We start from the raw sequence: 13,743 nt of genomic DNA, 5'->3' as shown, positions 1-13,743 counted from the left end.
CCTAATACTGACCAAACTGGAGCCGCAACATAAGACAGAACAAGTTCCACTTTACAGGCTGTCGTAGCATATAGCAGCTTTATTTAGAAATTTTTACATTCTCATAAATTAGCTCAAATCTTCTGTATAACTCTTGATTCTCTCATATTGCACTACCACAAATTAAAAAGGGGGCTAGAGATATTTAAGACTTATATTTCTTCTTACAAATGAAGAGTAAATCAGAAGGGGAAACATAAATAAAAGGGGATAAAAGAACAAGTGACCACACAGAAGGCGTAGTCTGAAATTGATGGACAACCTGTAAGAACTAAAAAAAACTTAATTTACAAAATATCTCTCCGGTTTTCATCAACTACAAACTTAGGAATCAAAGTCTCCATTTTGTAATGAAAATGTGTTAACTGTTAGGGAGGGAAGGAGCTCTGGGAGATGATTTTTATAAAACAATCCATCCAGACCTAGTGTACCATAGTTGTTAGCGTCCAGGAGATGTTGATGCACTGCCCCATTGTACAAAAAATCAGTTTTAATTGAGCCTGGTCTTTACTGTCACATGATTCCCCCCCCCATTTTTGACAAGGGCCTACGACATGATTTGACAAGTGCCGATGTTCATGCCCACTTTATGAATAAATGCGAAATATGGATTCAGACTGCTCCTCAAGACTAGAAGGTTTTCTGACCTGAACTGCGACGGTACTCTTGATGGATAACACCACCCATGTAGTGAAAGTGTTAACTAAGAAAACAGGAGACAGATAGGCACTATGGTCACTAAGCTTTCCTCAGGCACAGGCAGCTGCTGAAATGTCACATTCAGCAAGCCATCACGACCTGACCTCATTTACATGAAGAAGGGAAAACTGACTGACAAAATGCCAGGTAGGGGATTTTTTTTTTTTTAAGTCTTTACTGTTTAAACCAGTAAACCGATGACATTTACAGCTTCAGTCCATCCTAAAATGTCATTTGGACACGACTTCATTGTTTCAAAACTCGGGCTGATCTGAGGTACTTTTTGAAATCTATGCCCAAAAAGATAAGAAGTGATGCAAAGGGAGGCCCCTCTGCCTTTGTTGCACAATGATCTGTCTTTCAGAGTGCACACGTGTCCTTTACTGGGAGAATAAAGTCCTGTGCATGACATGAGTTCCTCATTTGATGCAAATTAGAAAGAGGGCAGGACAGGAGGATGAGATACGCAGGTTAGCAGGGCTGGAACATCTCACGGCAGCATGGCAAAGGTATTGTTGGCTTTGTTGCGTCGATGAATAAACAGCGGAACATGCAGCCACTTAAGCCTTCATCAGGGCGCTGACCACGGCGCGGGCGTTGAGGCTGCGCAGGTCATTGTAGGTCTGCCCCGTGCCCACAAACACAATGGGCTGGCCTGTGATGTAGGTCATGGAGATGGCAGCACCCACCTGTGAGGGAGGAAGAATGACGCATGAGTGCTATCAGCTTTCCGGTTGGAAAATGATCCATAAGTCATAAAACAGCCACAGACAAATCATTAACTGCAATCAAAAGATCCTGTAAAGGTCACTTCACATGATTAAAGCCAGGAGGGAACGCGTACCTTGTCGTCGATGGTGTCAAACTTAGTGAGAACAATCCCATCGATGAGGCGAGGCTTATCAGACATGGAGTGGTCTGCCAGAGCCTGGTTGAACTTTACCTGAGGCACGAGGAGGAGAAAGTTGAGTCATTCATGGGGACACTGATGACAACAGATTTAATATGTATAGCACCATCTTTCCATCTCAGTCTTTACAAAGAGTACAAGAGAAGAAACGATCACGATGACTATTTAACAAGACAGCAGATGACTGGAACAACGCTGACCTCTGCTGGAGAGTTAAGAAATAAGAGAAACAGAGTTTATCCCAAGGCATTTTCTTATAAAGTCATTACTGTTGATGTCAATGAAGGCTGATCTGAACTCTGGCAGGTGTGTTAAGACTGAAGGTAATGTACCGGTCTGTATACAGATGACGCCATGACCATCGATCTCTGCTGCAGTCAGTACCAAGTTCTAGCAGCCGATCACATCATTATGTATGATTATAATGACGCAAATTTCTCATTAGTATTCAGTGGTGAGTGAAAGGATTCAGAGATTTCCTGGAAAATAGAACTTTATATGCGCCGGTTTCCTTCTTCTCAGTATCAGTAATCTGTTACATTTCCTCTGAGTGCATGGTCTGAGGTCTTACCAGCTGATCAACGGCCTCATTTCCAACCAGAGCTTCTCCAACAAACAGCACAAGGTCAGGCATGTTGACTGCAATAAGTTTGGCCAGGGCTGTCATTAGGGGGGCGTTGTCCTGCATACGCCCAGCAGTGTCCACCAGCACCACGTCAAAGGCCTGGTTCCGGGCTGGAGGCATGAGACAGAAGGTGTACATGTACATGTAAATTTACCACATGGGTGGTATTAATCATGAATAGCTTATACACCTTATCACCACCTCTACACCTCTTCTTTACAACTGAGGTGCAATGCAAGTAGGAATCAATAAGGGACCATAGCTTTACATTCTCCCGGTAAGCTAACTTCATATTTATAACGAATCCTATTGGTTAACAAGGACTCAACATACCATAGGCAATGGCCTCCATGGCAATTCCAGCAGCATCCTTCCCGTAGCCCTTCTCATAGAGCTGGACTACGGGCCGTCCTCCATGCTGCTCAGGAGGATGCAGAGAGTTCAGGCGGCGCTGATGAGTGCGGAGCTGCTCCACCGCACCGGCACGAAACGTGTCACAGGCTGCGATCAGCACAGAGAACCCATTCTCTATCAGCCAGAAAGAGATCTGGACCAAGACAAAGAGAAGTTTGTGTCACAAATGAAAATGAGAAGGACAAAATCTGGGCATGATGAGAGGGAGAAGAACTTAACACTAATATTTAAAAAGTTACACTCTGAAGCCAGATACAGTATCTAACTACTGGGAGCTGGGCAAATATTCAACATTGTTAATTGTTTTTACATATTTAAGAGGGCTTTTTTCACAAAAGACACTTTAACATTAAAATTCAATGTAGTTTAATTTTAATAGTTGAATTAATGTGTGTTAATATATAAAAATTTAGTTTTCTTGTTTGAATATCACTAATTTTAGCATCAAATGTCACTTCATGGTGCCGTTTGTAAGAAAAGTTGATTTTAGAGTCTCATTCCCGCTCGAGAAGACGCTTTAGGATGGCAGCCGACCCGTCCAACAATCCCAAAGCGGAACCGCAGCATAGAGCCATCATTACTGTTATTAGTTACACATCATTAGTTAAAATGCGTGCTGCGAAAAAGTTAATTCATTTGACTGCACTCCACAGGTGATTTTCAATACTTCAGTATAATAACATAATTGCCCCGATGTAATGTGAAAATTAACATTTCGATATTAATGTCTGTATAGTACATTTGAGCTTAAACTGCTACTTCCATCTACTGATTATATTCACAGTTTCACATATTTAATCAGGACTCTTAAATGAATTCCCGCACAAACCTTTTGTCAAGGCTAGCAGCAGACAAGGGTGGAACATTACAGTAGATTGAGGATACACTGGGTACATTTCTGCTTTTTACCAAAATGTAGGTCAAGTGCTAAACTGAAGGAGCCATCTAAAAAAAGCTGGTTCAGTTATACAGGCTTAAATCAACGAAAAATATGTTTAAAAAATGGGTTTAACAAATAATTTGAATGTAATATAGATACTGCAGATATTGCACTCAGTGTAGATATTTGAAACACAGGGAGCCCCCGTGTGAATTCCCATGTTCTAATAATAGAAACATACATGACCACAAACTCTTACAAAACAAGGCCAAACCCACAGAGTAAAGCCCCGAGTCTGGCTCTCTCGTGTGGTTAACGAAGGGGAATTCACCGAAAAATGGTGCAGTCGTGGTTCTAGGCATCACCAATTTAACAGTTAAAAAACGCACCTTGGCCAAATTGGTGGACTTTCCAACCCCGTTGACTCCGCAGAAAGTAATGACAAAGGGCCTTCGCTGGTTCTGTGCCTCCATGACATCTCTCAGAATATCCACCCTTCGCTTGGGCTGCAGGATCTGCACCAGCGAGTCTTGCAGGGCCAGCTTTACAGTTGAGGCCACAGCTAAAAACGCACAAACGCAAAAGTTTTGTTAGTTTTATTTTACAAGCTAAACCGCTACTTACTGAAACAAATTGTCTCCTACCATGACAAAGACATCGTAGTTATTGTATTGTGTTTTAGACTAGGGTGAGGGCACCACAGAGGATCTTCCCATTGCTTACTTCTGTCAGAGATCTGCCTTTGAGTCATTACCCCCACAAGACACTGAGACATCTTGTGATTATGAAAATAATGAGCTGATATTGAGACTACTGACATTTTATGAAATGCAAAATGACACAGATGGCTTACTAGAGGTTTCACACAGTGGCAGGTTTTACTGCTTGATCTCACAATAAGTAGGTGGGCTAATTCAATGAAGCATGTACGTTATACAACAGAGCCTTTTCAAACTGCATATTCCTAACCTAGGGCTTTCCCCAGCCATGGGCTAACAGTTAAAACCCTTAGCACTAGGAATGCACAATATGGATTTTTTCAGCTGATGCCGATAAGCAATAATAACCTTAGTCTAATAAGATTTACTGTATTAAACTCATTGACTTCCTCCCTCCTCTCCGAACACTTGCAGAACACGTATTGCAAGTTACAATTGTTTTGTCTTCTGAATTTAAAAATACAACGCCCACTCCAGCGACGACATGCTTCGGTTGCGTGGCTCTACAGAGGTGCAGCAGCTCTACGTCATGAACGCTACAACACTATTGTTGTTCTTCTTCTGTGTTTTTTGGCAAACCAACTTTTAAAAGGTGCATACCGCCACATACTGTGTGTAAATGCTGCACTTGTTAAGTCAACGAAAGCAATTTGGCTTTGTATTATCGGTTCTATTTATTGGCAATAATTCGATTAACAGTCAACCATACAAAAATAGTAAGGTTTTTTTTTTCTTGTGTAGCATAAAGGGACTACAACTTGCATTTCATTGTGCAACCCTGTGTCATAAAATCACAACTGACTGAACCCTGAACCTTGAATTTTCAAGGGATAACCCTGCAAATTTTAAAATCTGACGTGCAGGACTGTGCCAGTGTGAAAGCTTTCTTAGCCTGGGGCCAAGAAGGTTCTAAGGATGCTTTACACCACGGCTAAGTACAGTGTGAACAGTCCTATGGTCTTGCAACACTTGTCCCCTTTACCTTTAATATGTGGAATGTTTCTAAGCGCTTATACAAAATCCTGGTCTGATTATTCGCATCCTGTGTATAAGAAACTGAGAGGAAGATCCGCCTTTAATCAACTCACTGCTGTAATCATCCAGACTATGCTGGGGAAACTGTATTACTCTAATCACATTTACTTTTTCCCAGCATGTAGACCGGCGCACTCAGAAAAGGACAAGTGACGGTAGAGAAGATGCACACTGCATTGTAATGAATCCTTGCACCAAATCAAAAATAATGAAAGAAAGTGGGTGAGGATCTAGTCTATTGTGAGTATGTTAAATATATGCGAGAGTTTACTTACTGGTGAATGTGCCCATGACTTTGCCCTCCAGTTTTTTGGCTACAGAGTCACAGAGCTGGGAGGCAATCTCGGCTGCTACATTCTTCGCTACAGGATCATAAAGGACAAGTATGAATTTCACTTTTCATGATGCACTTCATGATGTTGCAGAAAATCAAGAGGGTGACTGGGAGTGAGATGTGATATCGTACCGATGAGGTGGTCCCTCATCTTATCCAGTACAGACTCCATGTCCGACCGGGTCAGGCTCTTGGACCCCACCAGGCCCTTCAGCATCCCAAACATGCCCCCAATACCGCCACCTTTTTTGGAGCTGTAATCAACAAAACAAATGTTGTTGACAGTGAAGAAAATAGCAGAAAACATATAGAACAGTATACCCTCAAAAATCTAATTCACACTCTCTTACCTTGTCTTGCTTGTTTGACCAACAACCACTCTCTCCTCTGCCTCCTCCTCCTCCTCCTCTTCCTCCTCCTCCTCCTCCTCCTCCTCCTCTTCCATCTCCTCATCCTCACTGGACTCACAGTCCACAGACAGCAGGTCACCCTTCATGGAGCTCAGCTTCATCCCCTGAAACACATCCAGGACAGGAGAACTTGGCAACAGACTTCTTTTGTGAACATTATGAATGTGACTGACACAGACGCTCTAACTAGAAACATAGTAGGGGTGGAGTGAAGGTGAAGGGGTACTTACTGGGTCAATTTGTGCTTCCAGGTTCTGCTCATCACCATTTGAATTTCCATTCTTGTAGCTATGGTCCAGGTCCTTGGTGCTGCTACCACCCATGTCCCAAACACGCATTTGTTTCTTCTTGGGCTTCTGAGGCTTTGGGGACTTACTGTGAGTAGGATGACAGAGAACCAGAATTAAGAAATTAAATCTTTAGCTGACGAAACCTCTTTGCTTATCTAAGAAAATAGTGATGATGGGCAACTTGGGGATCAAAACTGTGCATATTGCTGAAATGGATGCAGATACTAGAGGGTGCATGTCAACAACGTTCAGATCGCTCTGTGCATGCTATCTCTAAACTGCTGCTGGTGAGACAACTAAGTGAATCAAAATATGCCTGTATGAATAGCGTGTTTTTCAGCTTTATCTTATTTGACATACATGATTGTATTTTCTCTTACCTGGGTTTTTCAACAGGCACCACCTTGCGCTTGCGAAAGAATTCCTCCCTCTTCTTCTGCATGATCTCGTCAGCAGTCAAGCCCTCATTACCGTTCTCGACCATCTTCTGCCCAGAGGACGAGTTCTTGCCTTGATCCACTTTGGCAGGCTCAGCTGCAGGAGCTGGAATAGATTGGAACATCAAATGAAGTCAGGATTTGTTACAATAATTTAAACCAGCAATTCATAATGAGCCATTTTAGAACCACCTCCTCCAACAGCACTTACCCTCCTTTTTGGTATTTTTATTCTTCTTGCCACCCGGTTCCTTGCCTTTGTCTCCACCCTTCACCTCAATCATTGACTTCACAGTTTTTTGGGATTTCTCGGACTCCTTAAAGGTCCGCATGGGGGCGGGGCTCCGAGCTTTGCTGCTGTCCTCCGCCTCTCTTGGGGTCAACATTTGATACATGTCAGCATGGGCAGGACAAAAAACTATTTTGCTTAATGAAGCATCTTTAGATGTTGATGAAATATATTTTTGGTGCTCACAACTTCATTGGTCTAATTCTTATTCATATTCACGATCAGAGCTGCAACGACTTATCTATTAGTTGTCAACTCATACAATTAATCAGCAACTATTTTGGTAATTGCTTAAAGGCACTGTGTAGTTTTGGGGAAGTCATTTTAACCAGAAGATAAAGATCTTCAGTGACTGACTTTTTTTTTATGCCTAAACAAACTAATTAAACAAACTCTCTTCGTTTTCATAAATGAATAAACGGAAGAAACAAACTGACCTTAAAGGACCACACAGTTTCATACCGTTTTACTTTGTTTATATGTGGCGGACCCTGCCACCTTTCTAGCTTCAAACAGTGTTTCTGGGGACCATTACTTTCCTCTGAGAACAGCTTGTTTATTCAGTTATGGGAAAATAAATATTTCTGAGTTTGTATTATTGCCTCGTCAATATTGTAAATATTAAAATTCTGAGTTTCAATTTCTTTGCCAACACTGAATATCTTTGGGTTGTGGACAAAACAAGACATTTGAGGACATCGTCTTGGGCTTTGGGAACCGCTGATCAACATTTCTCACCATTTTCTGACATTTCATAAACCAAACAGCTAATCGATTACTTAAGAAAACTATCAATGACAATAATGTTAGTTGCAGCCCTGTTTATTATGACACCAGTTGAGCTGCAGTTCTTAATTCTCTCTAAATCCCCTCTATGAGTAAAACCATCTTTACCTGAGCAGCATCTTGAAGACATCCTCAAATGCATAGTTGAAGTTGAGATGCTTCAGAGCCCCCTTCTGCTCCAGCTCGTTCTTATAACGATCCCTAAAATGCAGCTGGACGTCATCTATGAACTTGTCCACATACGTCAGCGTCAGGATCTTTTGAAAACCCACCTGGACAGAGAAAAGGCCCGAGATAACGGTGATCCTCGACATGAATGAATGGCGGGTTTGCAGTGTAAATCTCAACTGTGTTTGAGTGTAATGGATCTAGTGTGCAGTTCGGAGACTTACCACAAAAATCAGCTCAAACTCATTGTCGAGCTTGTATTTAAGACTCAGGGCCTCATGAGTATATGAGTTGTTCCCACTTCGCTCCTGTAACATCACAAACAGCGTTGACATGTCAACAAGAGCTAAACACACACAGCACACATGTCGCTGCTGCTACAGCTAGCCTTCAGTGTGTCCCTAACAACGTGAAAGAAGTCTCTGTAGAACAAACTACATCAATAATTCAGCTTAAAATACGTAATACTGTGATTAATAGGCCATTCACACCTCAAAAGTCGCTTGTTGTGAACACTAACGTTACGCAAGAAGCTAACGTTTGCTACCTACTAGCGTTAGCATCAGTTAGCTAGCAGAGAATTAGACACACAGCTGCCACGGAGTTTTGACGTGTCATTATTATCCCACCTGAAGGATCACGGAGCGGATCAGTGCGTTGACAGGCCCAGTGAAGGATTCAGTGACACCGGCTCCCTGAAAGCACCACAACACTATCCCCCCTTTGCTGAAGATGGTGAAGAAATCTAACATCTTGCCACCACGTATCTGGATTTAAAACACACACACGGAGGGAGAAAAAGAGTGAGACGGGAGACCTGCGAAGAACGAGTGGCCCTGTAAACATTTAATCTGCCAGTAGATATTGTTAAAAAATGTCAAATCTTACCAAATAATACGTCAATAGATAATAAATCCCCCACGAGTAAAATCCACCACCAGTGTGAAACTGTTTTCGACACGTCAGATGCAGAATCAGGAAGTGACGTTCTTTTCCGGCACTTTCTGAATTCGCGCATGCGCATTTGTTGAATAGCGGAGCATTGAGCGTCGCTTGCCCATGGATGTTATTATAACACCCTGCCTGAGGGTGGCGTCTTTAGACTTCCTCACTCTTTAAACGGGCACTATGTAGTTCTGGAGAAGAAATTCAAACTAAACTTTTTAATATTACTGTATTAACGAGGTAATAATACAAACTCAGGAATATTTATTTTCCCATAACTGAATAAACAAGCTGTTCTCAGAGGAAATTAAGGTCCTAAGAACACTGTTTGAAGCTAGAAAGGTGGCAGGGTCCGCCACATATAAACAAAGTAAAACAATATGAAATTGTGTTGCCCTTTAAGGTCAGTTTGTTTATTCAGTTTGTCCAGACATAAAAATTTATCTTTCTCTTCTGATTAAAACGTCTTCCCCAAAACTACATAGTGCACCTTTAAACCGGTGAACTGAGTAAATGCAGCCTAAATAAGCAGCCTACATTCACAACTACAAATTTTATTACTTAATGTAATTAATACTTTGTATTTCCATTTCCTGCTACTTTACACGGCTTCACTATACATTAGAGAAATGTTGTGGACTACCTCTCTTTCACTTTATTCATCTGCCAGCTGAACACAGTAGCCTACTTTACAAGTGTACCATTAACATACACAAATATGGTCATTTTTCAAAGTTGAATGCATCAGATTAAACCATACAGCAGTATATAAAGGGAAATAAAATAATATCCAGTGCTTCAGGAATAATAATGCACAGTAGGCTATAACTGAGGCCATTTTGGTAGTCTAATTCCACTTTAACTCAAGTCGGCCTTAAAGATCTGATAATACCTCCACCATAGGAAGGAACAGAGGTTGAGACTGTTACTTTAAAAATGTATTCTGATACAGTATTAAAGTATTAAAGTAATGTAACTTGATAACTTGCCATTACTTTTGGATAACATCAATACCTAACATATGCAAATAAAGGCTAGAGAAAATAAATATCCATAAAATGACGTTCATTTAGCCTAATCTTAATGACGAGTGTGTATTATGTCAGACATATTCTGTAAGAATACACACTTGTGTATTCAGTTGCTCTCAAGACCACAGGGATGTTGTGTGAGACTGCATGGTTACAGGCTAGTATATCATTCTTCATTTTAAAATTGCAATCCTGTTGTGATCCACCCTTTACTTATGGTATCTGTAATCTAATTACATCTTTTTTTCTGTAACTTACCCAGAAATATCCCAATGATGTAATTACATAACGTTACTCCCCAAGCATGGGAAGGACTTGCCGTTCGGTTACCACTCCAATGTTAATTTCCCTGGAGTTTTATCGTGTTTCATTTATTAGACTTATCTTTGTAGACAGAGCCATTTGCCATTTGACATCTCTCACCTGATCCTGAAAGAAAATGTGAAATGAAAGTCTGTCTACGTGCGCCTCTATCTGGTTAAATTGCTCAACAATAAAACGACTCAATGTCTGACTTCCCCTCATGTTGAAATACTACACATGCTTTAATTACTATTATTATTATTGCTTTTTGCATAACAGAATTAAACATTTTGTACACAATAGAAAGGAATGACCAAGTCAGGGTTAATGAAAAGAGTTACATACAACACATATTTAAATATGAAAGAAGTAAATTGGCAGGCTTAAGCACCTGATATCTGTGGTTGTGGATTTACAATGGTTCATGTTGTCCTTCCTGTTATCACTTCTTTGAAACAGAATTTTATCACGCATAAGAAAGTAGCTCATAAAATGTTCTTTTTGTTGAACATAAGCAGGACTCAGCTATACTGAAATTCATGGATTTGACCGCACACGTGCTTTTGACGAAGGGTTAAGTAATTGCTCAGTCAAGTATAAAGTTTGAGACACTTTGCATCTGAAGTTTGACTGCATTTGTTGAGGCGTCACTTTCAGTTGTCATCAGCTTCCTCTTTTTGCTGGTGATGTCAGGGGCAGATGAAAAGTTATTCACTTAGTCGTTGCTGTTACTCGATTATGTCACGCTGTTGCAACAGTTATTTGTCCAGCTACTGTCTTTGAGTAATGTACGTATGGGGTGGAGAAAATCCTTTATTCACTGGAAATATTTTGGCAAGGTGTTGAACAAACATGATGATGTCATCAACATGCATGGTAAGTTAAGATTTCAATACAAATGTCATCTTTAAATGTTTGAATGCTAGTTTTGTATCTGTTTCATCTGTATGAAAACTAATGTATCATTCCACACTCTTCTGCTCTTGATTATGCTTCCATAGCTTTATGACTTACAGTTGGACAAGAAAGGATTTGTAGATATCAAAATGTAGAATCGATTTAGATATATCTACACATTGACTTTCTCCTTTCAGGTTGGTTCCAGAAACTTTTTAAATCAAGTGTATCAGGGACACAACGTGAACGAGAGGCAAAAGTGACAAAAAATTCCGCGTCTTCAGTCAACTGTGTATCAGCTTCACCATCACCTGCCTCATCATTCTGCTCTTCATCATCATCATCGCCAGGGACAACCCCTTCCAAAGCACAGTCTGCTCTGAGCTCACTGCTGCGATGGAGCCGAAAGTATGACGTGTTTGTGTGCCACAGCTCTGTGGACAGTGACAGTGAAGAGGCCGGACGCCTGGTCTCTTTCCTGGAGGCGTCGCCCCGTAGCCTTCGGTGCTTTCTACGGGAGAGGGACGACTGTCCAGGAGCTGCAATTTCCACAGAGTTATGCCAGGCTGTGCAGAACAGCCACTTATGGGCTCTGCTTATCACTCCTAACTTCCTGCAGGATGAGTGGTGCACGTATATGATGCACCAGGCTCTGGCAGAGGGGCCTATGTCCAATCGGATTATTCCCCTGGTTCACAACCTGCCCCGCTCACAGTGTCCTCAGGAACTGAGATTCTACTATTGCATCGACCTGAACCGTAAACCTGACTGGGGGTATTCTCTCCTCAACAAGACTGTGCTCAAGTGTAAGTAGCGAATAGAAAAATGATGTTCTTTGGGCCAGGTTCATATTCTGTAATTGAGCCTGGTCTTAGTCCCAAGTTTAAATTGATATCTGCTGAAATCTGTGGTCACCCCACAGTTTGTGTCTTCCCTTCCAGGCGAGCTAGCATGTGGGTTCTTGTAAATGTTGCAACAACAAAAAAAAATCTTAATAATCTCCATTTGTTTTCTTCGCCAGACTTGGAAGACCTGGTTAAAAATGAGAAGACACTAGATCGCAACATGGACAGCTCTAGCAATGAATTAAGTGGAGGAGACAGCTCAAAAACAGACATTCTGATGTCAAAGAATGACCCCGCTGAAACTTCCATCCCACTGGAAGTGATAAAGAAGGAAGATGGGAGTTTAAACAATGATTGTCCTGGCCATCATTAAGAGTGAAAGTCTGTGATGAAGAGCAACAGGCTTTAAATGGAAAACGCTGCTGCTGTTGACCTTCACTGGTAAACGCAGCAGCACAGTGAATCGATGCTAATATCTTGTCCCTGTCAGCCTTGCTACCTCATCTCATGCCTCCTTGGCCAAGTGTTGTTTTTTTATCCATCTTCTGACTTAGTAGTGTGAGTTGTTGTTTAATGTCAGATCAAATGTTAAATGTCAGAAATAAATTGTTTTTCTGCCTTATTTTCATTTTGTCAAATCAGTCCGGATGAATGATCTATTAGCTTTCACTGTGCCCTGCTTTGACAGACTCTTTATTTTAGATTTATTTTTACATACAGCAGTTCCTCTTTTGCTTTTACTTTTATAGACATCCTTCAATCTTGCTCAATCAGTGGAGGGTCCCACTCCCTTTCTGTTCATGTCATAGCACTGAAACTAATGTCTTTAAAGTAACAAACAATCTATACTTATGAGCATTTGACACTCATGAACATTTTATTCTATTGGATCACATTGGAAAGTACTTCTGCATCAAGGATACTGCCAAATGATCATCATTTATCAAAAAGAGCTTTTCGGTTGTGGTTGTTGATGCCTCCTCTGGTGTTGCTCAAGGCTCCATCCTTGACCTCCTGTTGTTATGTGCATAAGTGCTGCCACTGGGACATATCAAAAAGATTTGTACAAAACAAATATCAAACCTGCTGCCAGAAACCCAAGTATAAATTTGACCGTGACATTTCATTTGAAAAACTAATTACAAAAGTCATCAATCCTTTTTCTTTCTTAATTGAAAATTGGGTTGTATCTCCCAACCGATATCAAGAAGGTCACACACGCCTTCATGTCATCTTGGTTAAGTTATTGTATTTCATTGTGTTCAGTGTTAAACAAAAAGATTGACTTCAGCTTGGACAAAATGCAGCTGCTCGGCTTTTAACAAAAACGAGATCACATCAGACCTGTTTTAGTCTTACTTCACTGGTTACCACTATTACTAATGAATTAATTTTAAGGTTTTACTGATTACCTTTAAAGAATGGTACGATTCAGCTCCCAGCTGCATTGCTGAACTGCTGCTACCCTATCAGAGAGTGCAGTCTCAGACGCTCAGGGCTCTGCTGGTTGTTCTCAGTCCCGAGACTAAGGTTACCAGGCTTTTTCTACAGGGCCCTGCTCTGGAACTCCTCGTCTGATGATAACATCTTTAAAGTCACTTCACAAAACTTTACCTTAGTAAGAAAATTAAATAAAAAGCTTTTTATTAATTCCAGCACACCGTTTAACTCAAAGTCTTATTGGTTT

General features: G+C 41.0%; 2 protein-coding genes across 2 annotated transcripts; one reads left to right on the top strand and one right to left on the bottom strand.

The window, feature by feature from the left end:
• Positions 1-44: 44 nt before the first annotated feature.
• On the bottom strand, positions 45-9,009 carry srpra (SRP receptor subunit alpha). The gene is made up of 15 exons (XM_084350913.1): positions 8,924-9,009; positions 8,665-8,802; positions 8,260-8,343; positions 7,976-8,139; positions 7,004-7,164; positions 6,736-6,898; positions 6,296-6,440; positions 6,006-6,169; positions 5,788-5,909; positions 5,597-5,683; positions 3,957-4,129; positions 2,607-2,820; positions 2,220-2,383; positions 1,583-1,681; positions 45-1,427 (listed from the first exon to the last, which is right to left on the bottom strand). The coding sequence occupies exons 2-15, from the start codon at positions 8,785-8,787 to the stop codon at positions 1,299-1,301; spliced, it is 1,992 nt and encodes a 663-aa protein (XP_084207039.1). The 5' UTR covers positions 8,788-8,802; positions 8,924-9,009; the 3' UTR covers positions 45-1,298.
• A 2,042-nt stretch (positions 9,010-11,051) lies between these two features.
• On the top strand, positions 11,052-12,623 carry tirap (toll-interleukin 1 receptor (TIR) domain containing adaptor protein). Its single transcript, XM_084350532.1, has 3 exons — positions 11,052-11,190; positions 11,409-12,017; positions 12,233-12,623. The coding sequence occupies exons 1-3, from the start codon at positions 11,109-11,111 to the stop codon at positions 12,427-12,429; spliced, it is 888 nt and encodes a 295-aa protein (XP_084206658.1). The 5' UTR covers positions 11,052-11,108; the 3' UTR covers positions 12,430-12,623.
• Positions 12,624-13,743: the final 1,120 nt, after the last annotated feature.

The sequence above is a fragment of the Pagrus pagrus genome (genome assembly GCF_965226575.1).
Source record: "Pagrus pagrus genome assembly, chromosome: 4".
Lineage (NCBI taxonomy): Eukaryota > Metazoa > Chordata > Actinopteri > Spariformes > Sparidae > Pagrus > Pagrus pagrus.
The sequence above is the reverse complement of the archived record's forward strand: the minus strand, read 5'-3'. Positions and strand labels throughout refer to the sequence as shown.

Coding starts and splice junctions, on each gene's coding strand:
- srpra (XM_084350913.1), bottom strand. CDS start 8,787: ATGTTAGATTTCTTCACCATCTTCAGCAAAGGGGGGATAGTGTTGTGG. Junction 8,140..8,259: donor AGTTTGAGCTGATTTTTGTG/GTAAGTCTCCGA, acceptor TTCTCTGTCCAG/GTGGGTTTTCAAAAGATCCT. Junction 4,130..5,596: donor AGTCATGGGCACATTCACCA/GTAAGTAAACTC, acceptor GTGCGTTTTTAG/CTGTGGCCTCAACTGTAAAG.
- tirap (XM_084350532.1), top strand. CDS start 11,109: ATGGGGTGGAGAAAATCCTTTATTCACTGGAAATATTTTGGCAAGGTG. Junction 11,191..11,408: donor TGATGTCATCAACATGCATG/GTAAGTTAAGAT, acceptor TTCTCCTTTCAG/GTTGGTTCCAGAAACTTTTT. Junction 12,018..12,232: donor CAACAAGACTGTGCTCAAGT/GTAAGTAGCGAA, acceptor TTTCTTCGCCAG/ACTTGGAAGACCTGGTTAAA.